Consider the following 25,854-nt stretch of genomic DNA (forward strand, 5'->3'; position numbering starts at 1 on the left):
TCAGCATACAGATTGAATACGTATGGTGAAAGAATACAACCCTGACACACACCTTTCCTGAATTTAAGCCATGTAGTATCCCCTTGTTCTGTCTGAAAACTGCCTCTTGATCTATGTACAGGCTCCTCACGAGCACAATTAAGTGTTCTGGGACTCCCATTCTCCACAATGTTATCCTTAATTTGTTATAATCCACACAGTTGAATGCCATTGCATAGTCAACAAAAGACAGGTAAACATCTTTCTGGTATCCTGTGCTTTCAGCCAGGATCCATCTGACATCAGCTATGATATCCCTGGTTTCACGTCCTCTTCTGAATCCAGCTTGGATTTCTGCCAGTTCCCTGTCCATATATTGTTTGTCATACTGTGGGGGATTTCATATTGCTGTGATGCTGGAAGCTATGCCAACAGTATTCAAATACCAGCAGGGTCACCCATGGAGGACAGGTTTCAGATGAGCTTCCAGACTAAGACAGAATAGGAAGAAGGATCCAGCAGTCTACTTCTGAAAAGAATTAGCCAGTGAAAACCTTAAGAATAGCAGTGGAACGTTGTCTGATATAGTGTCAGAAGATGAGCTCTACAAAGTAGAGACTATCAATAGCTTTGTTTATAACTGAGGAAACTGAAGGCCAGAAAAGCCAAGTAAATTACTCCATGGAAGCAGGATTTGAACTCAACACCAGAGCCTTAACCTCAGAGAGCATCTGGTCCAGCCCCCTCCTTTTGCAAAAGGGGGTGAAAAACAAGAGATTTAGAATCAGAAGACCTGAGTTTGCATTCCAGCCCCACTGCATACTAGCTGGCGACCTGTAACATGCTGTCTGTCCCCAAGGACCCCCTTTTTCATCTGTAAAACAGGGGTGAGTGACCCTTGGGATTGCTCTGAGGATCAAGCAACACAACTGTTGAGTAACAGCCTTGGGAAGGGCCAGATGCTACACAAATGTTGTTTTTTTGTGTCAACGAAGAAACCGAGGGCCCGAGAGGAGGGGGGCTTGTATGAAGTCATTCTGACTCCAGTTCCCTTACCACAACCTGGCCGGGCCTTCCCTCCCCCCTCATTGCCCATCCCTCCTCCACCTCCACTTCTGTTTCACCCTCACCTCCAGACCACCAGCTTGTCTCACCTTTGCTTCCTTCCTGGCCTTTGCTCAGACCGTTCCCTCTGCCTGGAACACTTTTCCTTCCTCTGTGCCTTGCCCCGCTAACTCCCACTTACCTTCAGATCCAGGACTGGGAGCCTGTGCCGACCAGCAGGTCTGATGAGGTACCCACTGGGTGTTCCTGCATCTGGGCTTCCGTCCCAGATTATCACCTGGTTACCTGTCTGCCTCCACCATGCTGTGAGCTTCAGGTGTACAGGGGACCTCCCCTACTCCCACTGAGTCCCCAGTGCCCCACACAGTGTTGCACACTGAATACCTGTGCAATGAATGAAACCACACAACAATTTGGTGGTTTAGCCAGAACCAGAACCTAGGCTTCTCCCCAGGACAAGTATTCAAACTCTTGGAACAGCCTCCCAGGTCACACCTCCTCCCCAAGTCTCTCCAGGACTAGACTTCTCAGACAAGCCTACTGAGGGGAGTCCTAACGGGGAGAGTCAGGCAGTGCTGGGTTCAAGTCCCCACTTCACCACTTGTTACCTATGGCTTTGAGCAAGCCCTTTCACTGCACTGAGCCTCAGTTTTCTCCTCTGTAAACTGGGGTTTTAACAGCACCAGCTCCCCAAGATGGTTCAGGTATTATATGTATGAACTTTCCCTGTGCCCAGAACCAGTGAGCATTCAGTACCTGGAGGGTATTCTTTCCAGCAACCAGGGAAACCAGGTGCTTAGGGAACTAGGTTTTGATGGCACAGTGGTTAAGAGCTATGGCTGCTGCCAAAAGGTGGGCAGTTGGAATCCACCAGCAACTCCTTAGAAACCCTATGGGGCAGTTCTACTCTGTCCTATAGGGTTATTATGAATCATGATCAACTCAACTGCAACAGTTTTTATTTATTTATTTTCTTCTCCCCACTCGTGATCTCAGGACCTGGGCCATGACCCTTTCCCCTGCCCCTCTTTGTCCTTCCATCAGGACATGATTCCGTTTCCCAGTGATCTCAATAATGCCTGGCCCATCCCATGGGCCCGCAGCCCATGCACTCACTGACCCAGAAACCCAGTCACTCCACTCCTCGCTGTGCTCCAGGCAGCCGTTCCCCTGCAGGACCCATGACCACGCCCACTCTGCCATATGGCACACTCTCCCACATCCGCTCAATCTCATGCCTGTCACTGTTTTGCCAACACCTGGGAGTGTGGATGGGGGTAACAGTGACTCTGCCTTCCTCAGCTCACACCCACAGTCAGCCCACAGCCAGTCACAGTGGTGGTGCTGTGCCCATCCCTCTGCCCTGTGTGGAGGCCCTGGGCACCTCTACACTCCCTGACTGTCCAATGCATTCATCAGACACCAAGACATGAAGAGGATTCAAGTTCAAAACAGCTACTGTAAAAATGCACCTGCATCCAAAGTCTCTGTCCTCTGGTGCTAGGCACTCACCCCGACATCACTGCCACATGGTGAATCAACTAACATGGACTAAGTCCCTACTACATGCCATGTGCATCGTCCATATGTTATCCCATTACCCATTTTGCTCATGAGGTCACTGGAACTCCAGGAGGTTGAGCTGCCCAGGTTTACACAAGTGCAAAGTAGGATGTTGTTCGTAACTTTGCTGAAACCCTCCCCCAACTCCACTGCTCCCAGGATCAAGGCCAGCCTTCTCAGCATGACCACAGGATCTCCATGAACTGGCCCCGCCTACTTTCAGTCTTTTGCTCACTCCCAAAATGACTGCCAGATTTTATGCACCCCACTGGGAGCTACTCGTGGTTTCCTTCATATTCCTTGCTCTTGACCTTAAGTCATTCAACAGCTATATGGGCAACAAAAAAGGACAAAGACTCTGGTCTTCCTGAGCTCATGAGGGGGACAGAAAATAAACAATGAATATGTACCGTATGCGCTGTATACATAGTGTGTGACAGACGCCACCACCCATCTGTCAGTTTGTCACACTGTAATGGTTTTTGTGTTGCTATGATGCTGAACACATGCCACGGGTATTTCACATACCAGCAGGGCTACCTGTGGTGGGCAGGTTCCAGTGGTGCTTCTAGACTAAGACTTTCTAGAAAGGCCTAGTGATCTACTTCCAAAAATTAGCCAGTGAAAATCCTATGGATCACAACAGAATGTTGTCTGATATAAAACTGGAAGATGAGCCCACTAGATTAGAAGATACTCAAAATACAAATACAATGGACCCATGCCGATAATCATGAAGATGGTGCAGATTGGGCCATGTTTCGTAGTGTTGTACATAGGGTTCCCATAAGTTGGAGCTGACTCAATGGCAACTAATAACTATAATAATGTGTTGGGTGGTGGAGGAAAGAACTAGAAGAGCAGGACAAAGAGGGTCAGAAATGCCAGTGTGAGGGAGACAGCAGACTCGTTCTTCAGAAGGTGAGATTCTAACAAAAGCTTGAAGGAGGTCAGAGTGAACTTTGTGCAAATCTGGTGGAAGAGCCTTTCAAGCAGAGGGAACACCCTGTGCAAAGCCCTCAGGGGGAAGAGTGCTTGGCAGGTTGAAGGAACAGCATGGAGGCTGTCATGGCTGAAGTGGAGAGAGGAAGGGGGTGAGTATAGAAGCGAAGTCAGAAGGCAGAGGTGGGGCTGATCATGCAGGGCCTTCAGGGCATTGTAAGCACCTCAGCTTTTACTCAAAGAGAAATAAGGAGCCATTGGAGGGTGGGAAATAACATGGCCAGACGCTAGTCACTCTGTTGACTGGCCACTGTGTGAAGAGATTGCAGGGGCCACAGGTGGACGCAGACAGAACAACTAAGAGCAGTTGCAGTAAATCGGGCACATGGTGATGGTGGTGTGGACCAAGATGGTGGCAAGGAAAGTGATGAGAAGTGGTCAGATTTTAGATGTTTTTTTTTTCTCCTTGTGTTGTTTTTTATTGTAAATATTTTACTGAAGTAGTTTATAAATATAAAATCTAGATGTATTTTGAAGGTACTGCCAAAGGATTGGATGTGGGATGTGAGAAAAAGAGGTCAACACGCAGAGTTTTGGCCTAAACAAATAGAAGGCTGGACGGGCCCTCAGCTGAGATGGGGAAAGACAGGTGGATGAAGAATTGGAGTCTGTCAATGTTGAATTCTCTTCCTTCCCTCTACCTGGGAGCCTCTGAACATCCCAATGACCTTCCTAACTCCTCTCTCCTCATCTTTCAGATCTCAATGAGACATCAGACCCCAGCATTCCCCTGGAAGCCTTTCCTGACCCTCCCAGACTGTGGTCCTTGTTCCCCATGTTGACCCCAATTCCAGCGTTTCCCACATTGTTTCATAATTGCCTGTTTACTCGTACCTGGCCTGAGAACTCCTTGGGGTCTGATGCGTCTTTATTTCTCTACCCTTAGCACAGGGCCTGGCCTGGAGTAGGTCCTCAATATGTATTAGTTGGATGAATGAATAAATGATAGCCTTTCAAGGAGAGCAGTTTTTTCCACAACCGAGAACCCGGAAGTCTCAATGATTAAAGACCAATTATATCAGTGAGTTATTGATGTTTAACAAACCACACCAAAACTTAACCTGTTGCTGTCGAGTTGATTCCAACTAATAGCGACCCTATAGGACAGAGCAGAACTGCCCCATAGGGTTTCCAAAGAGCGGCTGGTGGATTCAAACTGCTGACTTTTTGGTTAGCAGCCAAGCTCTTAACCATCGCACCACCAAGGCTCCAAAACCTTAGTGGCTTAAAGTCAGAGGTATAACTAAGGTATCGCAGGTAGGGCACATACCCTGGGTATTGCATGAGGAAGGGCGCTAATGAGTAGTTTCTACTGGCCATTGCAGCTTCCATCACAGCTGTGAGAGATCATTCAGCAATTTAAAACTAATTGCCATAGGTGCTATTTTCAGTAGATATGCCCCTCCTTAAAATAGCAAATTTTATTTAGCTCAGAATTCTGCATGTTGGCAATTTAGGCTGGGCTCAGGTGGGCAGTTGTTTGAGTCTAAGCTGGGTTCTCTCATGTGTCCATGGTCAGCTATGGGATGGCTTCGCTGATCTTGCCTGGGCTCTCTCACATGCCTGAGACAACTGGGCTGACCCGACTCTGAGCCACATGGGCTCTCATGCTCCAGCAGGCTAGCCCAGGCTTGTCGTCATAGCAGAGGCAGGGCCCAAAGACAGCGAGTGAAAGTGCACCAGACCTCTTGAGGCCTAGACTTGGAACTGGTAGACCACCACTTTCACTACATTCAAATGACCAAAGTAAGCCTCAAGATCAGTTCAGACTCAAGGCGTGGAGAAACAGACTCTACCTCTACGACACTGTGAAAGACAAGGACACAAGGATATGATCTGCAATACCAGCTGGGCATTATAAAGATCCGAATCCATCCAAATTATATCACTTTAATATTTGCTAGAATTTAAACCTGATACAACCAGGTTTGGAAAGAAAATTTGGGTACCTCTGATTCCCTTTCCCATCCCCTCTTTCTCCATTTCTTTTTTATCTATTCCTCTCTCCTTCTTCCCTCTTTTTTTCTTGCTCTACACAGATTCTGCCAAGAGTCTGCTTCCCACTAGGCATACACCAGCCAAAGGCAGCTGACCACTGGGGTTGACCATGACATCTTTCTGGCCATGACAGGCACGTAGCAGCAGTGGGAGGTCGATGTTCTTATGGAGCTCTGTCTTCTGAGAGGTGAAAATGGCATCAATTTTTTTTCCTATCTGGGGGTTTACAGAGAAAAAAACTTGAGCAGTTGACAAACAAACTCCAAGTGTGCTTCTTGAGTCCTCGGAGCGTGTGCCAAGCCCTTGTCACCCCTGCTTTGCTTCCAGTTACATCTGGGTTTGTGGGCTCAGCTCCCAAGTCTGCCTGTATCCTGATTTGGTATGGGGGTGGAGGGAGAGTTCTGGGTAGATCCTGGGGCCTCTTACCTCCCAGAAACTTCCAGAGATGGGGGATTTGGGACATCTCTTTCCCCTACTGCCTGTTTATAGCACTTCCCACTTTCTGAATGTATTTATGTATACGTTGTGGTCTGTCTCCCTCTCTAGAATAAACACAAGCTCCTTCAGGACAGGGATTTGGTCTGTTTCATTGCTGATCTCCAGCCCCCAGTTGCTGAACAACAAGGAGGACCCTGAGCCGGAATGCTGTAGGGTGAGCTGCTCCCTTGGGGGAGACATTTTGCTCTCCCTTCTGGGAGAAGGGCTGGAGCCTGTTGGGTATGATCTGGAAGGCTTCCTGGAAGAACGACACTGGAGCAGATGCTGAATGTCAAGGAGGACCCCGTGTCTTTCTAGCACCGGAGCTTGCGCCTGCCGCATCGGGGCCGGCTGGAGAAGAACTGCTTGAAGTTTTTCTCATAGGTGGGCAGGCTCTCTCTGAAGCAGTACACAGATTGCTTGTCACATTCGCAGGCCTTCAGCCCACAGAGGCAGCCAACACCAGGGCCCACGGCACATCTACCTGCAGAAAGACAGGGGCCAAAGGGTCACTGGGAGCTCCCAGCCCATGCCCAGAGTTGGCTCTAAGGTTGGGGAGAATGGAGAGCTTGATGCAAAGGGGTCAAGGGTTAGGACAAAAAGGAAAGAAACTGGAAGGCGTTTTCCTTCCTCCCCAAGCCCTTCTGCAACCACACCTGGACATCGCACAAGTGTTGGAATGAAGAGAAGCCTGGAAGGAGATAAGAGGGGGAGGGGATTGTGGGCTGATGGAGGTGGGTGCTCTGAATCAGACTGGGCTCAGCTGACCAGTTGTTTTGGTTGTTACCAGTCCACAGGCCAAGGTAAACAAAACACCCTGTGCCATCGAGTCGATTCTGACTCATGGTGAGAACTGCTCCATAGGGTTTTTGTGGCTGTAATCTTTATGGAAGTAAATCTCCAGGCCTTTACTTCCTCAGTGCCACTAGGTGATTTTGAACTGCCTACCTTTCAGTTAGAAGTCAAGCAAAAACTGCTTGAGCCACCCAGGGACCACCCAAAGACCAGGCCAAGGTTAATGGGACTGATTTTCTCAGAACTCATCTCGTATTTCCAACTGCTTGCTTGACATTCCACGTTGATGTCTCCAGCATCTCCAACCTAAGAAGTTCAAAAGGGAACTCTAGATAGACAGAAGCTCCTCCGCCCTCTAAGCCTATCCTTCACCCACACTCTTTTCTCAGTAAATGGCATCACCTCCTACTCGATCCAGAAAACCAGAAGTCGACCTAGATTCCTCCCCTACTTTGACTTTTCACATCCCCAGCAAGTCCAATTGGTTTTCTCTATATTTAAACTATTTTATGCTCTGCCTTCTTGTCTCCGTCTTCTTGGCCATTACCCAAATCCCTGTCACTATCTAGTCTTCCTTCCTAATGGAAGGAAATAAACAGGGATCTTCTGAAAATGTATCCTGAATTATGTTCACTCTCCTGCTTAAAGCCTTACTGTGGTTTCCCACTATTCAGAGGAGAAATTCCAAGTCCTTTTCAAAGTCTGCAAAGCAGGCTGGCTATGGTCTGGCCCTTGCCAGCCTCTCCATTCTCAACACCCTCCACTCTCCCACTCTGACTCTACTGCAGACACACTGGCTTCTTTTATGTGACATGCCTTGCTCTATCTTGTCCCAAGGCCTTTGTACTCGCTATTCTCTTTGTCTAAAATGTCTCTCCCTGGGATCTCCAAAGGGCTGAATCCATCCCACCCTCTGGGATCACTGCAATTTCTCCTCTTCAGAGCAGTGCTCCCTGATCACTGGATCTAAAGCCATCTCCCAGCTACTCTCTCCTTCATCCCCCTGTTTATTTCAGACGTGGTACTTCACACAATTTGTAATTAATTCTTACTTGTTTACTTACTGATTGTCTGTCTCCCCTCAATGGGGTATAGGCTCCACGAGGCCAGAATCTTGTCTGTCTTGTTCACCATAGTACCCCCACCATCCAGAACAGATGCTGGCACATAGTAGATGCTCCACAAATAGACACTGAATAAATGAATGAAGCCTCTGTGGGCCTCTGGGATTGAGTGTCTGCCTTTTGGCTGAGTCACCACAAGGTAGGAAGCTTTTATTTAGTAGTCAGAGCTGTGATGCCCTCTGTGTGTGTGTGTGTGTGAGTGCGCACGCACATGCGCGCGCACGCACACGTGTGTATAAGGGGTGTTAAAGGTATATTTTCTTCTTTCTAGATAACTCCACCCCAGGGTTGGGAGGAAGGAGGCACTCAGACTACTTCCTGGTTTGTAACCTTGGGCAAGTTACCTAACCTCACTTAGTTTCAATATTCTCATCTATGGGGGAGAATTTTTGCCTTCCATGCAGGAGACCCAGATTCAATTCCTAGCCAATGTACCTCATGCCCAGCCATCACCTGTCTGTCAGTGGAAGTTTGTGTGTTACTGTGATACTGAAAAGGTTTCAGTGCCTCTTCCAGACTAAGACAGACTAGGAAGAAAGGTATGGCAATCCTACTTCTGAAAATCAGCCAGTGAAAACCCTGTGGATCACAATGGTCTAATCCACAACTGATCACGGGGATGGCCCAGGACTGGGCAGCATTTGGTTCCATTGTGCATGGGGCCAACTCAACGGCAGCTGACAATAACCCTCATCTATAAAATGGTGCTAAAATAATAGCATCAAGATAAAGAATAGAGTCTACTTCACAGGATCACCGTGAGGACTTATGTTGTTGTTGACAGATGGAGTGGTTTGGATGTGCCTGGCACACAAAAGGTGCGCTATAAATGCTTGCTATTATTAAGATGATGTCCCCTTAGCTTCATGTATAGAAAAAAGAAATGTCCTCTCAAGTTGGACACAGTGCTGGCTAGAATCTGTTTGTTTGCCTTTCTCCCTTCCAAAGTCCACAATTCTTGCAGGAAACTGTCCTCCCACACCCCTTTGGAGACTTGATTTCTCAAGATATGTCGACACCCACCCTACGCTTCAGCCGCACTCTCGCTCACCGGCATGAAATGTGCCAGGGATGTTCACGCCTCTGAGCCTCGCTTCCAGTGGCTTCCACTGTTCCAGATGCCTGGATCACCTTTGCCCTCCCACACCCCCTTCTCCATCTGTGAAATCCTCCAAGATCCATCAAGCCTGGCTCCCCAAGGGAGTCCTTCCAGGGACCCCATCCCCATCCATCTCTCTTTCCTCTTCTGTCCCTAGCACATCACTTACTTCCCTCCTAGAGCAGCAGCTGTGGCCTGTGGTGGAGCCCACTAGGACTAGGTCCTGTAGAGCTGGTTCTCTCTGCCCCATCCATTCTCGCTCTCCTCCCAAAGTGCCTGACACCCCAGTGCTGCCACTCTGGAAACTCAAAGTTAAACATTTCTCCCACCCCTCCTCAGCCACCACCACTGCCCTTCTCCTTTCACGCCTTTCTCTCTTTCTGTTTACCTCTTTGTTTTCTGTTCCTTTCTTCTCTTCCATCCCACCTTTCTTCCGTCTCTATTCTCTAAACTTCTTTCTTCCTCGTTCTCTCACTCCCTTCTCCCTTTCCTCCTATCCTTTCTAATGTGCGGAGTACAATTCTGTCCTGGCATTCAATTCCACCTCTAATAGCCTGCCAAATCGCCAGACCTTCTGGAACCAATCTTGAGCATGGCCTATAGCTTCATTTCTGTGGGTGTCACTCAGTCACGGTTGTACCAGGCCTGTCATAGCCTGGAAGAAGAGGCAGCCCTAGGCCAAGAAATGCCATCTTTGGCAGCCTAGATCCAGATCCTGCATCTTCGAGAGAAACTGAGGCACAAAGAAAGGAAGTTACAATTTTAGGACATACCACAAAATACACTTCTACAAATGAGGCCTAGGCATGAAGGTCTGCATTCTCACTGATGGCTAACTCTCTGAATGTCTGCACCCTGGCCTTGGCCCTGGCCTTCTCTAAATTCTCTTCCTGGGTGTTCTTGCACACTCTCAGGGCTTTAAATACCATCTGAGCACTGATCACGCTCAAGTTCTCAGCTTCTGCCTGGACTTTTCCTTGACTCAAATATGCACACGTCTCCTTGACACCCCTTGGATGTCTGCTCTGCATCTCAAACGTAACGTGGCTCGTACCCAACTCTGGCTTTTCCCTTCATCTTCCACCATTTTCCCAAGCTCAGTAGATGGTACCATTATCTATGGCTGCTCAGGCCGAGAACCTGGGACCCATCTTCTCTCTCTTTCTTCCACATCCAGTCCAGCAGCACGTCCTGCCAACTCTCCCTCTAAAGCACACCCAGCATCCAACACTTCTCTCCACCCCACTGCCACCACCTGGCCTAAGCCACAGTCACCTCTCCCCAGTGCTACCAAAATGGCCTCCTAGAGGGCCTCCCTCTTTCCTCTCTTGCTTCCCTCCTTTGCACAGTAGCAGAGCGATCTTTCTAAAGCAAAATGAGAGCAATGGAAGCAGAGGCAGCTCCTTCCCATGTCCACCCAGCCCTGCAGGAGCAGCTCCCCGCCCAGTCCCTAACCTCATCTCTCTTCTTTCTCAAGGCTCCTCTGCTCCTGCCACACTGGCTCTGAGGTCTCAGACCAAATGCCACCTCCTTAAAAAGGCCTTCCTTGACCACGTCCCCCGCCTGTCATTCTCTATTCCATCTCTTCACTTTAGGGGCTTCGTAGCACTTGGCACTATCAGATGTACCTTTATTTATGAGTGCATTATGGCCTGTCCCCCCGCCTAGAACTCAAGCTCCTTCAGGGCAAGCACTTTGTCTTTTCCACTGTTGCTCTCCAGCCCCCATCTAGATGGCTGGCCAACTAAATAATGCTCCATCAGTATTTGCTGATTGCCCTCCTCACTGGGGAGTCCCGGGATGGTGCAAACAGTTAACCCACTTGGCTGCTAACTGAAAGGTTGGAGGATGGAGTTCACTGCTGAAGAAAGGCCTGGCGATCTACTTCCAAAATTTCAGCTATTGAAAACCCAGTGGAGCACAGTTCTACTCTGACACACATGCATTGACAGCAACTGGTTTGGTTTTGGCCTGCCCTGTCTGGAGGCAGCTATGGGACAGTGCAAGGAGCCTGGTCCTAGGATACAAGAAGCCAGGTTCCAGATCTGCTGCTTGCATGCCGCATGACCCTGGGCATGTCATTTCTCCTCTACGAGTCAGTTTCTTCAGCTTTTTAAATGAGGATAAAGATATTGCACTGCCTATTTCATGAGCTTTGCATTCACTCACTCACTCACTAAGCAAACCTGTGTCAAGTTCTAACATGTGTCTAGCCTGTGCTAGGAACTGGGAGGTTAGGTAGGAGCAAGCAGGCACACACTGCACAGTTCCAGGAGCACTGGTCTCTGCAGACCCCGGAGACAGTGTCCCTGAGCAAGTCAGGACACTCCCTGCTCACTCAGGACGTCCATGCTAGTTGAGGGGAGAGTAAGTGTACAAGTCAACAGGATCATTTCAGATAGAAAGAAATACTAGGAGAGAATGCAGGTGATGTGTCAGCGCGTGGAGGTCGTGGTAAGGGATAAATTCAGTAGTACATGTGAAACGTCTGTACAAACTGAATTCCCAGGGTTATCCTTATCACCAGTTAAGCACTCAGCTGCTAACGAAAAGTGGCTCTGCGGGAGAAAGACCTGGCCACCTGCTTCCATAAAGATCACAGCCTAGAAAACCCTATGGGGCAGTTTCCTACTCTGTCACATGGGGTCGCTATGAGTCTAAAATTGCTTTGATGACAGACAACAACAATAGTACCACCCTCATCACTATCCCCCTTGGCACAGGCAGGGAGGTGGTCGTGGTGAAATCCGCTGGGACCTGGTCTTTGCCTCCCACGGCTGGGCTCCTCCCCCCACAGCACAGGTATGCGTGTGTGGGTGGAGAGGGGGTGTCACCACTGGGTGATCCGAAAGCCCCTTGCAAATGCCAAGTACTTATGTAAGCCCCCCAAAGGAGGGATAACAGCCTCCCAGGTCATCCGAGGGCAGCCGTGCCTACCAGGCAGATTGGCCCCAGGGCTTGGGTTACAGCCTTTTTCAACACTGATCTCAGTGACATTTAGAGAGTGGACAGACCAAGTTGTTTTTCTCGTTTCCCTTCCCTGTGCACCTACTGCATTCCTGGAGCGGTTGCTGGTTGCTAGGTAACCTGGGACTGGGCTTGGGTGCAGGATTTCAGAATTTAGGGAGGCTGGGGAGGTTTTTGTTTTGGGGGGGAGGTGCTTAATCCTTGCACAGGCAACTCTTTGAACAGAGGAGAAACTGAGGGTGGGGGAGAGATTTGATCTGTAAAGGGTTAACGACATTAGCCCGAGGGGATGCAAGTTCAAAGGAGAAAAAAGAATTTCAAAGAAATTCCTGAACAGTAACAAAATCCCAGCCCTTACCCACAAAGTACAGGGGAAAAGAAAACTTGAAGAAGAAAAATCTCAGCATCTAGCGCATAAACTAAGTACCTACTATGTGCCAGACCCTTTCATTTGGTTATTCTAGTCAATCCTGGCAGCAACCTTACAAAGTAAAGATTAGTATCTCCCTTAACAAATGGGGAGTCTAAGGCCCAAGGGTGGTTTGTCCAATGACCCAGTTAGAAACGGTGAAGCTGGGATTAGGATCTAGCTCTGCCAGGCTCCAAAGCGCATGCTCACTCCAGGCACCTTAGCAGGAATGGAAAGATCCAGGGCATTTGAGAGGAGCAAACTTCGTCTCTGCCCTTCCCGGGCCAGGGTGAAGCATCTTGTGCAGCCTGCTACAGCCCAGTAAGATTTACATTTGCCCATGAGCCCTGAAGCCATGCACAGACTCATCACCCTCCCCAGAGCCCCATGCCTCTGGGCAGGGTGGTTTGAGCAAGGCAGGAACAGGAGCTCTGGGTCAGACATCCTTCTTTATCTGGCTGTGTGGCCTTGGCCATCTCAGTCAGCCTCTCTGAACCTTGGGGTCCTCCTTGATAATGGGGCAAACAATTCCTGCTTCACAGGTTTATCGTGCAGGCTTCCCCGACGAGTCATCTGCAGTGGAACCACAGCCAAGATTCAGATTTTCATAAAACCTCGGACATGGAAGACCAAAACTCTCAAAGTTGAACCCTCGGATACGATAGAAATGTAACAGCCAAGACCCAAGATAAGGAAGGAATTCTTCTTGATCAGCAAAGCCTGGTCTTGGCTGGCAAGCAACTGGGAGATACTCATAAACTGTAGCTGTTACTGTTACATTTATTTGATGGATGAGAAAACTGAGGCTGGGCAGTGCGTTACAGAGCACTGGAAAGGCTCAAGATGCATGTGTTTTAATTTTGGATGAAACCTTGTCCTCTGGGCTTTGGTCTCTCCATCATTACAAAGAGGGGTTGATCTGGGTGGTCTCTAAGGGCGCTTTCAGCTCTGGGGTTCCCACAAGGCTGTGAAGGCAGAAGAGCAGCCCCTGGGTCTGCCTGGTTCCATGTCCCTGGCTCCCGGTGCAGTACTGTCCCTGGGTGGACATTGATGGGCACTCAATCAGTACTGGGCAAGTTAGCGACTATGCCTGGGGTTCTTGAGACTGGGGCAGAGAGGGGTGGGAGAAGGTGGTCAGAAACTCAGTCCCTAGCCTCAGGGAGGCATCATATGCCAAAGAAAGCAATATTTTGGGAGCAACCTCTTCCAACCCCTTCTCCCCTATCCCTCCCACCAGGCCCTGGCCTTCTCGTCTGCTGGACATGGCCTTCAAAGTCTCAAGAGTGATACTCTGCTTGAGACCGGAAGTTGTTCATCCCTGAAGAGCTCCAAATTGGGAAGTGTCCATGAGCTCGCATGGGAAGAAAAAAGGGTTCTTTTCCTGTCGATACTGTGATGGGGGCAGGGGGCAGAGGCCTGAGGAGCCTCCAGAGCTGAAGCTGGCCCTCTGTTGCAGGGGATGGAACCCCCAGCTCACACGGCTCAGGTCTCACGGCTCGTGCAGAGGGACTGTCCCATCCTACCTCTTAGTCTTGGTGCACTTAGCTAGACCTCTGTGTTTGGGGCGTTGGGGAGACCTGGGGTCTGAGCACTAAGCACCCAATATGATGGGGCATGTACAAATCTCCCTCCCCCTCCCAGGGAGAAGATGAATGGACGAAATGACAGTTCTCTGGCCTGGGAGGAGACAGATGGACTCTAAGAAAAAACTCATAACAGTGAATAAATACACATGGGGTTTGTGGGGGTGCGAGGGTGGTGGTAAGTGATCCAAGCAGCCCACAAGGCCAGGTAGCAGCAGTTGGCGCCATGACCACTGGCTCTCAGGAGCAGCCAGACCACCGGCCACTCTGGAGTGATGCTGCTCCCCAAGAAGGCCGTTGCACAGAGCCTTTAAATGGGCTTGCTGTTCAGAGTCTGGACTTGCCCTAGCCACACCCACCAGCCCCAGACAGGCGCCAGGATATCAGGGACCACTCCCTATGTCTTGGATACTCAGTCCACCTGCCCACTCTTGCTCTTTCCTTTCTCCCTTGAATGGTCTCAGCACTACACTCCTTTCCTTCCCTTCCCCTCCTGCTTATTTTCATGTCCCCCACAGCACTCTCACAGTGCCTGGCACGCAGCCGCCCTTAACAAACATTTGTTCAGCTGAAAGACAGCTGAGTTGCTTTGTGTAGCACATGACAGACAGAAGGAGGAATGTTCTCAACAGCAACAGTTGCCAAGGGAAGCTGCAAAATTCAGTGTAACCTCAACAAGTATTTATTGAGCACCTACTATGTAACAAAGGAGCCTTGGTGTCTTTAGCGGTTAAACGCTCGGCTGCTAACTGAAAGGTCAATGGTTCAAACCCACTCAGGGGCTCTGAGGGAGAAAGACCTGACAATCTGTTTCTGTAAAGATTGCAGACTAGAAAACCGTATGGGGCAGTTCTGCTCTGTCAAATGGGGTCACTATGAGTTGGAATCAGCTCGATGGCACCCAACAACAACAACAACTGTGCTCTGTGCTCAGGGAGGGTGCTGGAGGTCCAGCTGTGGGCAGGAGACACAGAGACACAAGGACTCCCCAGAACCTGTTCCCACGGCGAAGCATCTGGAAACATCTGATTTCCTAAGAGTTCTCTGACTCAACAAGGAGGTGGACATTAGGGAAAGGCACAGGTTCAAAGATGCGTCCCTAAGGGAAGGCTACTCACAGGCCACGGTGCCGTTGACGATGTCGAACTGGTAGCTGTTCAACACGGGCTGGCAGCTGAGCTGTTTCAGCTTCTCATAGCAGCAGTCGTGTGCCAGGCAGCACCTGGGGGCCAGAGGAGAGGGAATGAGGGGCTTTCCAACCTGGGCCAGGGGTCCCTGGGGAAGCAGCTGGAGGACCTCAGGCAGGAACAGGAAAGGACCCACCTGCCTCCTTCCCTGGATAAGAAGGCACCAAAGGTAGGGAGGGGAATTACTGGTCATAAATAGCCATGACCACTTATGGAGCCCTTTCTAGAGCCTGTTGCTAGCTCATTCACTCCCCAAAGGAATTCAATGAAGTGCCATCACTGTTCCCATTTTATAAGGAAGAAACAAGATTCGGAGAGGTAAGTTTCCCAAAATTATACAACTAGAAAATGATAAGCCCAAGACTCAAGTCTAGGTCCGTGTGACTTTCATTTAACAAATTTTTGCAGAGCACCTACTATGTGCCACGCTCTGCAATAATCTCTGAGGAGAAAATTGTCTGCAAAAGCAGACCTCTCCCTTGCTCTCTTGTGGCTCACAGTCTGCCGGGGGCTGGGAGCCAGACAGAAGGGCATTTGAGGAGAGAAAACAGCCGGAGAACAGCCCCCACAGTCCATCTCTGGTAGGAGGACAGGAAAGCAGAGACGCAGCAGCCTGACCTGGATTCAAATGGAAGAGAAAAGAAAATACTCCTTGCTGATGCCCTGGACAAGGTGCTTCTATCTTCTCCTCTCACCATTCCTATCAGCAAGTGGGCTCTTTGCAGTTTATCATCTTTGGCTAGTCGTGTTAAATGTTATTACCAGCCTTTGGACTTGGACAATGACGAGGCACAGTGTTGGGGAAAGGGCACGGCCATTAAAACACGAAAATTCTTATTCAAATCCTGACTTTGCCACTAAGAGGCTGCATGTCTTAGGGTGGGTTGTTCAGTAATTCTTGGTCTTGGTTCCTCACTGTCCTCACCTGTAAAATGGGTACATCCTGCCTCGTACAATCCTCATAGGGATTAAAGTAGCCCTTGTGTCCCCATCACCAATCCTAGTGCTCAGCACATGGTGGGTACTTCACCTCATGAGCCTCAGTTCCCTTCCAGGATTCTAGGATCCTTCTACCAGAATATTCAATGGTCCTTTGAGCCCAACCCAGAGGAATCGAGCTCCAGGAGTGGTATTTCAGGCCCTGCTGTGGGAACACATTTATCTACGCTAGGTTGAATGTGGCTAGGAACAAGCCATTTTGCTTTCTTATTATTTCAAATGAAATAACAAAATTTTCTGTTTCCTACCTCCCTATGCCCTCACCAAATTACACCAACCTCCACTTTTTTCTGGGAACTCACACTCCACCCCACATACCCCATCTTTGCGAGTAGGCCCCACCAACCAGGTTGGTACTCTGTGACCCCACCCAGACAGACAACTTTCCCAGATTAGACCACCCAGATTCTCCCTCCTGGAATTTAGAATGAGGACTGAGAGACAGGCAGTCGGTCTTGCTGGGCCTATAAGCCTAAAACCTGAGGAGCTGAGGGAAGCCCATGTTTGCCACAAGAACAGAGAAGTGAAAAAGTTTCTAGAGCTCCAGGCAGGATTGGCTACACAATTTGTGCAAAGGAAAAGGCAAGCCCCTTGTTCAAAAAGTAAGAATTTCAAGATGGCGACAGCAGAGCAATAAACCAAGCGTGATCTCTTCTGAACATGGGGCCCATGAAACTGTGCAGGTCGAACGCCCAGGAAGACAGTCCTGGCTTTGCATTCCTCAAGATCTGCCCTCTGGCTCCCACTCATTTTTCCCCTTAAACTTGGCTGATTCTGTTATTTGCAACCCTAATGCCCCCTCAATGCTTCCAGCACGAACTTCACTTCCAATGGAATGCTGGCGGCGTCAGAGCCCCAGCCACCTCACTCACCTGTCAGTGTCGTCCACAGGGGTCCCTTTGCCCCCAAGCCCACAGTAGCAGCCATATCCATAATAGGAGAAGAAGGCACTCCGCCCTGTGACATGTTTGACCATCCTTTGAAACTGCCAGAAGCTGCTCTGGGTGGGAGCCATCACTGCCAAGAAGAAAATAAGTGAGAAAAAAGATGCAATGAGAATGACGCTAACGTTTGCATTCTGACTTCCCCTAATGTTTGCATTCTGGATAACATGCAATCATGAAAATCCTAAAACACAGTGAATGGGTACCACTGGTATGATTAGCCCGTTTAATGGGAAGAAAATAGGACCAGACTTATCCACATAACCCAGATGGTTTCTTGCTAAACCTGGATGCAAACCCAGTTTCCATGATGTTTGAGACAATGCTCTACTGTCAACCAGTCTCCCCCTACTCCCCCCTCAAAAAGCGGAAAGCCACTATCCTAGGAAGAAACACCCTGAGGTCTGCTGCAATATTAAATAGAAAACGTTCAAAGCCAGAAATGCCAGTTCCTACAAATATCATCAGGCATTTACAATCTCATAGCAAAAACAAAATACTGAAAAGGCAGGAAGTTACCCTCAATCCATTTTTTTAAAGGGCAAATGCATGTAGACCCAGCAATTTTATTTCTACTAAATGCTTATGAAAGTGGGCAAAAATATAAATACAAGAATGTTTGCTACAGTATTTGTTTGTGGTATCAACAAATTGGAAACCACCCATATGTTCACCAATAGGGGGATAATAACTAAATTATGTGTCTTGGAAATGTAACACTTTAATAGCAGTATCTCTAGGCAATGGGATTGAGGCGACAGGCTGAGAAACAAGCAAGATTTATTTTCTATACTTCTATGCTGTTGGATTTTTCTTTTTTTACAATGAGCATGCATTACTTTTAAAATGTCTCAGATGTGTATGTATGAAGCCTAGAAGGATGTATACCAAACTCAAAAGTGGTTACATGTGGGTATAGGAAAAGAACTGTGGCATGAATGAGGAGGGGCTTTGTCTCGTTACTATGTACTCATTTGTTTTATTTTTTAATTAAAAGCATGTATTGCTTCTGCAGTAAAATAAAAACATGCCCTTGAAGAAGAAAAGCAGAAACAGAGAGTTTGGGGAAATTTTCCCAGGAGCCTTTCTGTGTCATTATGGTGGTTTTGGATGCTTTGTTGGCATCAAGCTCTGCAAAGGGGCGGGAAGCCCAGGAGGGGGTCACTGCTGCCTTCCCGGAGAGAGGACTGAACCACACCAAGGCACACTGTGGGCCTGCAGACATGGTCCTACCTACGTACAGATACACCTTTCCTATGATCTTAAGAATTTCCTGTGTGCAGGTCCAACCCACTCCCATGATCTTAAAAACAAAAAAACCAAACCCATTGCCACCGAGTTGATTCCTACTCATAACGACCCTATAGGACAGAGTAGAACTGCCCCATAGGGTTTCCAAGGAGCACCTGGTGGATTCAAACTGCCGACCTTTTGGTTAGCAGCCTTAGCTCTTAACCACTACGCCACCAGGGTTTCTCCCATGATCTTGACAGCTGTAAATTCTATCACTGACCAAGTAAAAAAAAGGGGGGGAACCCCATTTTTGACATTTCGACTTAGGAGCCCAAAAGTTATTACTACATGGTTGAAACAGAGTCCCTGGATGGCGCAAACGGTTAACATGCTCGGCTGCTAACTAAAATGTTGGAGGTTTGAGTCCATCCAGAGGCACCCCGGAAGAAAGGCCTGGAGATCTACTTCCAAAAAACCCTATGAAACACAGTTCTACTCTGAAACAATGGGGTCGTCATGAGTCAGAATCGACCCAAAGGCAACTGGTAGCAGTGGTACACAGTTGAAATAGACAGAAAAATGAACCTTGACAAATCTCCACTCAAGAAATCAAATAAGAAAGTCTAAGAGTATTCAGCAGGCCTAAAACTTTTTCCTAGTAAGCCCCTCATCACTTGGCAGACGTATGCAACCTGATCTCCTAGTGATGACTTACGACGACTAATTATTCCATAAGTCAACACAGACTGTCTTTCTGGTAAGAATTAATCGTTCCTAAATTAGACAGGGGTATGTCTACATTTCTGTTCTGGAATCCACATGGCTTTAAATAAAAGCAGCTAGCCAAAGGAAAAAAGACCCCAGGCATAGGGCAAGGGAAGGGTGATAAAACAGTAGTCAAACTCCCTCTTTCTCAGTAAATGCTTAACAATCTTTGATCTCCTGGAAGTTTTATGAGATCCTAACTCTAGGATCAGCCCATTTATAGAAGAAACAGAAGTATGAGAAATTTGGTGGGAGCCGGCTCTTCTCCTGTTTTCTTGTGGGTGACTCATGATTTCCCCTCATCCAATGCCTCTGGGATGACACAGAAAAGGACAAGGCCCTGGCTCTCCAGCTGGCTTACTACTTACAGCAGGAGACAAAGACAACGAGAACGGCGATGACCTTCATTCCCGAGGAGACCAGAGGGTCTGAGGCGCCACGGTCACACCTTGGCCTGGGCAAGAGGGTTCACCCAGTTGAACTCCTGCTAAGTGAAGGAAATGACCAAAATGACCACAGTGTAGACCTTCAAAAGCCCTCAGTACAAAGAGATCTTTTCAAACCTAAACATCTCTGAATATGATACCGTTTCTGGTATTTAGACCGAAATATAAAAATAAGAACGGTTCATTTACCTGAAAAGTGCAAGGGTTTTTTTTCCCCCCCCTTGGCAACAAAATTCTTACATCTTCTTTTTTTCTTTTGAGAAGTGGCATTCCCTCTGCTCCTGAGTATAAAGGGCATATATATTGTTTGCCATGGAAATCCAGCTCAGAGAAGTCTAGCCTCATTTGCATCGTAATCCCACAGTGTTTTTTCTCCTTAACATCCAAGTATCTTATTCATAAACTTGTTGTTGTTAGCTGCCATGGGGTCAACCCCCAACTCATGGCGATCCCAAGCACAATGGAAAACAAATGCTGCCTGGTACTGTGCCATCAACATGATCAGTTGCACACTGGGGTGTTCTGATCCATAGGGTTTTCGTTAGCTGATTTTTGGGAGTGGATTGCCAGGCCTTTCTTCCTGCTCCATCTTAAGTCTGTAATCTCCACTGAAACCTGTTCAGCACCGTCACAATACTCAACCCTCCACAGACAGACAGGTGGTGGCCACACACAAGGCACATCGGCCAGGAATCAAACCAGGGTCTCCTGCACGGGGGGCTAGAATTCTACCATTGAATCATCAGTGCTTCACGTTCATAACCTTAGTCCCTCTGAATCTCGGTGGCCTCTCCTGTAAAGTGACACTAAAAATGCCTATCAATAATCTCTAATATTTTTAAACCAAAAAACCAAAACCAAACCAACTCATAGCAACCCTATAGGACGGAGTAGAACTACCCCACAGGGTTTCCAAGGAGCAGCTGCTGGATTTGAACTGCAGAACTTTTGGTTAGCAGCCAAGCTCTTAACCACTGTGCTACCAGGGCTCTAGTGTTTATTAAGAGATTACTAAAGGTTGGACAGTGTTCTTTTTTTAAGTGCATCACACGTATTAAACTATTTAGTTCTTGCAACAGCTTAAGAGGAAGATTCCATTAACATTTTGAAGATGGGGAACCTAAGACTCAGAGAGATCAAATAACTTCCTTGCACTCACACTTCACATACTTCACGCCTACTTCACAGGCTTGTTTTGAGGACCACATGAAATAATGAAACAATGGAAGTGAAACCACTTTGTACTATAAGACGCCATAGCTGTAAATGCTATTGCTAGTTGTCATAGAGGATTCCAACTCGAGGTGATCCCATTTGTGCCCAGATAGAACTATGCTCTGTAGAGTTTTCAATGGCTGATTTTTTCAGAAGGAGATCACCAGGCCTTTCTTCTGAGGTGCCTCTGGGTGCACTGGAACCTCCAACCTTTTGGTTAGCAGTTGAGCATGTTAACCGTTTGCGTGACCCAGGGTTACTCCTAGCAGTAAATACACCATTCTTACTACTATTAGCAATGATGATATCAACATCATGCACATTTCCAGCAGGACAACAGAGAAGAACATAGGCTCGGTGTCCCTGATGTGGACTATCTGCATGACCGGTCAACCAAAACAAAAAAACCAACCCCGTTGCCATTGAGTCGATTCCAACTCATAGCAACCCTATAGGACAGAGTAGAACTGCCCCGTAGGGTTTCCAAGGAGCAGGTGATGGTTTTGAACTGCCCACCTTTTGGTTAGCAGCCATAGCTCTTAACCACTACGCCACCAGGGTTTCCGACCAGCCAACAGCCTACTTTCAATACAAGTGGTCTTTCTGGGTTCCCATATTAAGTCAGCCTAAATCTGATAACGGCAGGACTTGCCATGTGAACAACAGCTCTATTGGGCCTACAAGACTTGGCAAGTGTGGAACTTTAGCTAGATTTACACTGTGTGGCCGAGTTTCCCAGGGAAGCTTCAAAATGAGCATCCTGCTGCTGAGCCCGAGAGAGTTAATCAGGCACCCTGACGATTTTCTCCCCCTTGGGCAAAATGCTGGTGGATGCTGTGAGGCTGGGCCCTTACCAGGCCTGATCCCAGCCAAACTTTATTTCAAAGGCTGCACAGGGTGTGTTTTAATTAGGTGCCATCTCTACAGGTTTTGCTTCCTTTTTCTCTTTTGAGTCTGAAAAAGTAATCGTGTGCAGGTTTACTCCAGGAAGAACCGGCTCACGTCTTTCGAATGAGTAGGAGATGACTCTTTGCAGAGACCAAGAAAGGGACCTTGGTGCTTTACAGATAGACAGACAACTGCTGCTGAGTTGACTACGACTCATGGGAACTGTGTGTACGACAGAAAGAAACATTGCCCAGTCCTGCATCATCCTCATTAGCGCTGACGTGCTCAAGTCCATTGTTGTGGCTATCCTGCCCATTCACCTCACTGAGGGTCTCCTTCTCCCCCTCTGGCCCTCTTCTTCACCAAACATTATGCTCTCCTCCAGCAATTGAGCCTTCGTGCTGTCCTTGGCAAGTGAGACAGACAATGTTCTGTTGTGATCCATTGAGTTTCCATTGGCTGATTCTCAGAAGTAGGTCACCAAGCCTTTCTTCCTAGTCTTAGTCTGGAAGCTCTGCTGAAAGCAGTCCACCATGGGTGACCCTGCTGATATTTAAAATACCATTGGCGTACTTTCAGCATCACAACAACATGCAAGCCACCACAGTACAATAAATTGACAGACAGGTGGTGGCTGAGTGCTTCGCTGGTAATGAAATTGGACAGGCTCTTATGAAGCATCAACCATGTGCTCTTCTAACAAGACAAGAGGAGCCCTGGTGACGCAGCGGTTAAATGCACGGCTGCTAACTGAAAGGTCAGCACTTCAAACCTACCAGCCACTCTGTGGGAGAAAGATGTGACAGTTTGCTTCCATAAAGATTTACAGCCTTGGAAACTCCATGGGGCAGTTCTACTCTGTCCTATAGGGTCACTATGAGTCGGAATGGACTCGATGGCAATTTTTTTTTTTTTTTTAATAATGAGACAAGATTCTGACCCAGGGTGGGCTTCTGAGCCAGCTGGAGAAATCAAATGGGTAAATACTAAAATAGAGACGAAAACTCCCATGAAGACAAAGTTCTATGTGTGGGTCTCCAGTGTTTCTTTCATACTCAGCACACTCTCTGGCAAATAGCTTCTTCAGAGCTGGGATCTTCGCTGCAGCTGATCTGATCGCTCCACCCTTTCGCACTGGGAATTGCTCCTGCTGCAGGGACTGCCTTGCCCTACCCTGGGTCATGACCCCTGCTGGCTGGGGGAGGAGGGTGCAGTCCCTGGCCAATGCCTGGCTGAGACTATGATTTAAGTGGCCGACCCCGTTGTCTACTTCACGACAGAGCTGAAAGGCCACCCCGCTCCAACACTCCCTGGAGGACAGGCTGAGGCCTCAGGCATACCTGCCTTATGTGCTGACTTCTCCCCTGCCCATTCCTGCTGTGCTCATTTCCTGACAGGTGTAACTCCTAGGAACCTTCCAGAATGCACTTCTCCATTTTGGAACCTGGGTCTAGGAAGCCCTACCTGAGACCATGTGGGGTAGTGAGCATTGCTGTAGTGGCTATGTAAGTAAACACCTGTGAGCTCCGAGAAACAAACAGTGTGTTTTCCTGGGAAGGTCTCAGAAAACTTCCCAAAGAAGGTGCTGTAAGACCTCACTGAATCTTCACTACAACTCAACCAGGATAGCTTTTCCGTTTTATGGATGAGGAAACCCGGGCTCTAAGAGGAGAAGTGACCCAAAAAATATCCACACAGCTGCTAAGTGGCAGGACGTAAACTCTGGTCCCTAACTCCAAATGCAGAGCTCTTTCCACCTCCCAGTCGCCCTGCCTCAACCTCTGGTCCATATGGCATTTTGAAGGTTACAGAACATCTCACAGACACTGGCCTTTATAACTGTGAAGCAGGCAAGACAGGTGTGGTTCTCTTCATTTGACCAATTATTTGGGGATGCAAAAAAAAAAAAAAATTTTTTTTTTGGACAGTGCTGAAAGAAAGCCAAAAGCACAGGGCCAGAAGGCCAGGGACTCGACGAGGGGCAAGAACATGGTAGGGGAGCATGTATGTGCTCCCACGCCAGACTCAAAAGCATCAGCCAGCAAACCAGGGGACCATAAGAGCCACCCTCTGGTTCATCTACCAGACCCATCAATTCATCTTCTATAGACAGTGATGAAACACTGGTGGGCTCTTCCCCCTATAGAGAAAATAACAAGGAAAGAGTCTACAGGCTCCATAAGGACAGGGTCACGTCTACTCTGTTCACCTCTTTTTCCCTAGCGCCGACCTAGCACCTTGCCTGGTACAAATTAGTAATAATGATGATGATGGGTGGCATTTATAGGGCGCTTTTTTATACCCTGCACAGGTCTGAGCATTGTACCTATATTTACTCTTTTAATCCTCACATCCCGCAACTAGAGCAGTACTGTTATTATCCTCATCTTGCAGATAAGGAAACTAGACACAGAGAGATGGCAGTAAATATATATTTGAGGAATAAATGAATGAATGGTCAGAGTCTTATCACACTTCAAGTTCAAGAAAGAAAAGTGGTAACTACAACCTACTGAATGCCAGCATCAGGCTAAACATGCTATGTGTATTATCTCCTTGAATCCTCTTTGAATGCCCCCAGTGAAGCATCTACTATTAGTCCCCGTGTATCAGTGAGAAAATTGAGACTTGGAGGTGTTGGGTAATTTGCTCTGCAAATTGGCAGATCCAGGATTTAACCCCAGACGTGTCTGCCAGCACTCCTAATCCCTCAGTAGGTATCCTGCTGACCTGTGGGTCATTGATCCAAGGGCTGTACCAATACAAGAAAGAGAGAAAACAAAACCAAAAATGACCTCGGCAGCTAAGGAGATGCCACTATGCTCTTATTTTAGACACAATTCCCACAAGCCTCTTTCCTCAGACTCAGGAGTTGAACAGGAATGGTGTTAGAGTGGCTGCTACTGGCAGGAAGGCAAGGGTGGAGTGATTAAAATGATAATCAGTAAAACTTCGGGACCTGGAGCCATTGAGTATAGGGGCAAGTGGCTCTACCCACATGGACAGTATTGCACCTGTAGCACAATTATTCACTTTGAGTCTCCAAAAAAAGGTTACATTGTACAAGAGAACTCAGGGTTCTATGTCAGAGAAGTGAGTTGCAGCAGGGCTCCACTACTTTCTGGCAGAGAGATTTAATCACCTGGGACTTTAACCTCCTCACCCGGGAGAAGGAGACAATGATCTTGGCCTCCTATGGTTGCCTGCAAAATTCAAGCTCCTGAAGGTAAAAGCATTTGGTCAACAGTAACCAAGGCAAGTTACCATGTTTGAAACCTTTGCTTAAGAAGACTGAGGAGTAGGCAATATGTTTTTGAAAGATTTCCAGTAAAATGGAAAAAATAATAAAAAGCTACAGCACTTAAAGGAGTATGTTTTCATTATTTGGAAGCTTCCGTCTTGTAGGCCCCCTCAGGAAGCTGATTCACCACAAGATATGACTAACTGTGTCATCCTCTTGGCCTCTCTACCAGGGTATCCATCCAGTCACCTTTTGCTTAAAGGTTATTCATGACCTCAACTGACATGTCTAATGGTGTCAAGGACAGACAGAGCAGGACACTGGGTACAGACTCTGAAATTTAGATGGCACTAGTTCAAAATTATATGAGGCATTGGTGGATCAATGGTAGAATTCTCGCCTTCCATGCAGGAGACCCAATGCACCTCATGTGCCGCTACCACCTGTGGCTTACATGTTGCTGTGATGCCGAACAGATTGCAGTGGAGCTGCCAGACAGACAGAAAGAAAGGCCTGGCAATCTACTTCTGAAAATCAGCCAATAAAAACTTTAAGGATCACAATGGTCCAATTCACAACTGACCGTGAGGATGCTGCAGGACCGGGCAACATTTTGTTCTGTTGAGAATGAGGTCACCGTGGGTTGGAGGCTGGCTGACTCAACCACAGCTAACAACAACAACAACAGTTTGAAAATGGGGCCAAAAACTCTTCAAGGACAAGATGCTGAAAAATCGGAGCTCTTGTCTGTTCTATAGGGTCGCTATGAGTCGGAATCGACTCGACGGCACTGGGTTTTGGGTCTTGTCTTTGGCCCAGTCCTAGGGGAGGTCATTCAGGCCACTAGGCAGATATCCTCAGGGAATGCCAACTGG

General features: G+C 47.9%; 1 protein-coding gene across 1 annotated transcript; it reads right to left on the reverse strand.

Annotated features, from left to right (window-relative positions):
• Window positions 1-5,752: 5,752 nt before the first annotated feature.
• On the reverse strand, window positions 5,753-17,554 carry PLA2G2C (phospholipase A2 group IIC). The gene is made up of 4 exons (XM_064283140.1): window positions 17,120-17,554; window positions 16,115-16,121; window positions 15,180-15,312; window positions 5,753-6,568 (listed from the first exon to the last, which is right to left on the reverse strand). Exons 1-4 carry the CDS (start codon window positions 17,260-17,262, stop codon window positions 6,399-6,401), a joined length of 453 nt encoding a protein of 150 aa, XP_064139210.1. The 5' UTR covers window positions 17,263-17,554; the 3' UTR covers window positions 5,753-6,398.
• Between the last annotated feature and the right edge of the window lie 8,300 nt (window positions 17,555-25,854).

The sequence above is a fragment of the Loxodonta africana genome, chromosome 3, assembly GCF_030014295.1.
Source record: "Loxodonta africana isolate mLoxAfr1 chromosome 3, mLoxAfr1.hap2, whole genome shotgun sequence".
Classification (NCBI taxonomy): Eukaryota; Metazoa; Chordata; class Mammalia; order Proboscidea; family Elephantidae; genus Loxodonta; species Loxodonta africana.

Bases quoted from the DNA above. Each gene is read 5' to 3' on its own strand.
- PLA2G2C (XM_064283140.1), bottom strand. From the start codon at position 17,262: ATGGCTCCCACCCAGAGCAGCTTCTGGCAGTTTCAAAGGATGGTCAAA. The intron at 6,569-15,179 runs GTGAGTAGCCTT...GTCTTTCTGCAG, and splicing joins CGTCAACGGCACCGTGGCCT to GTAGATGTGCCGTGGGCCCT.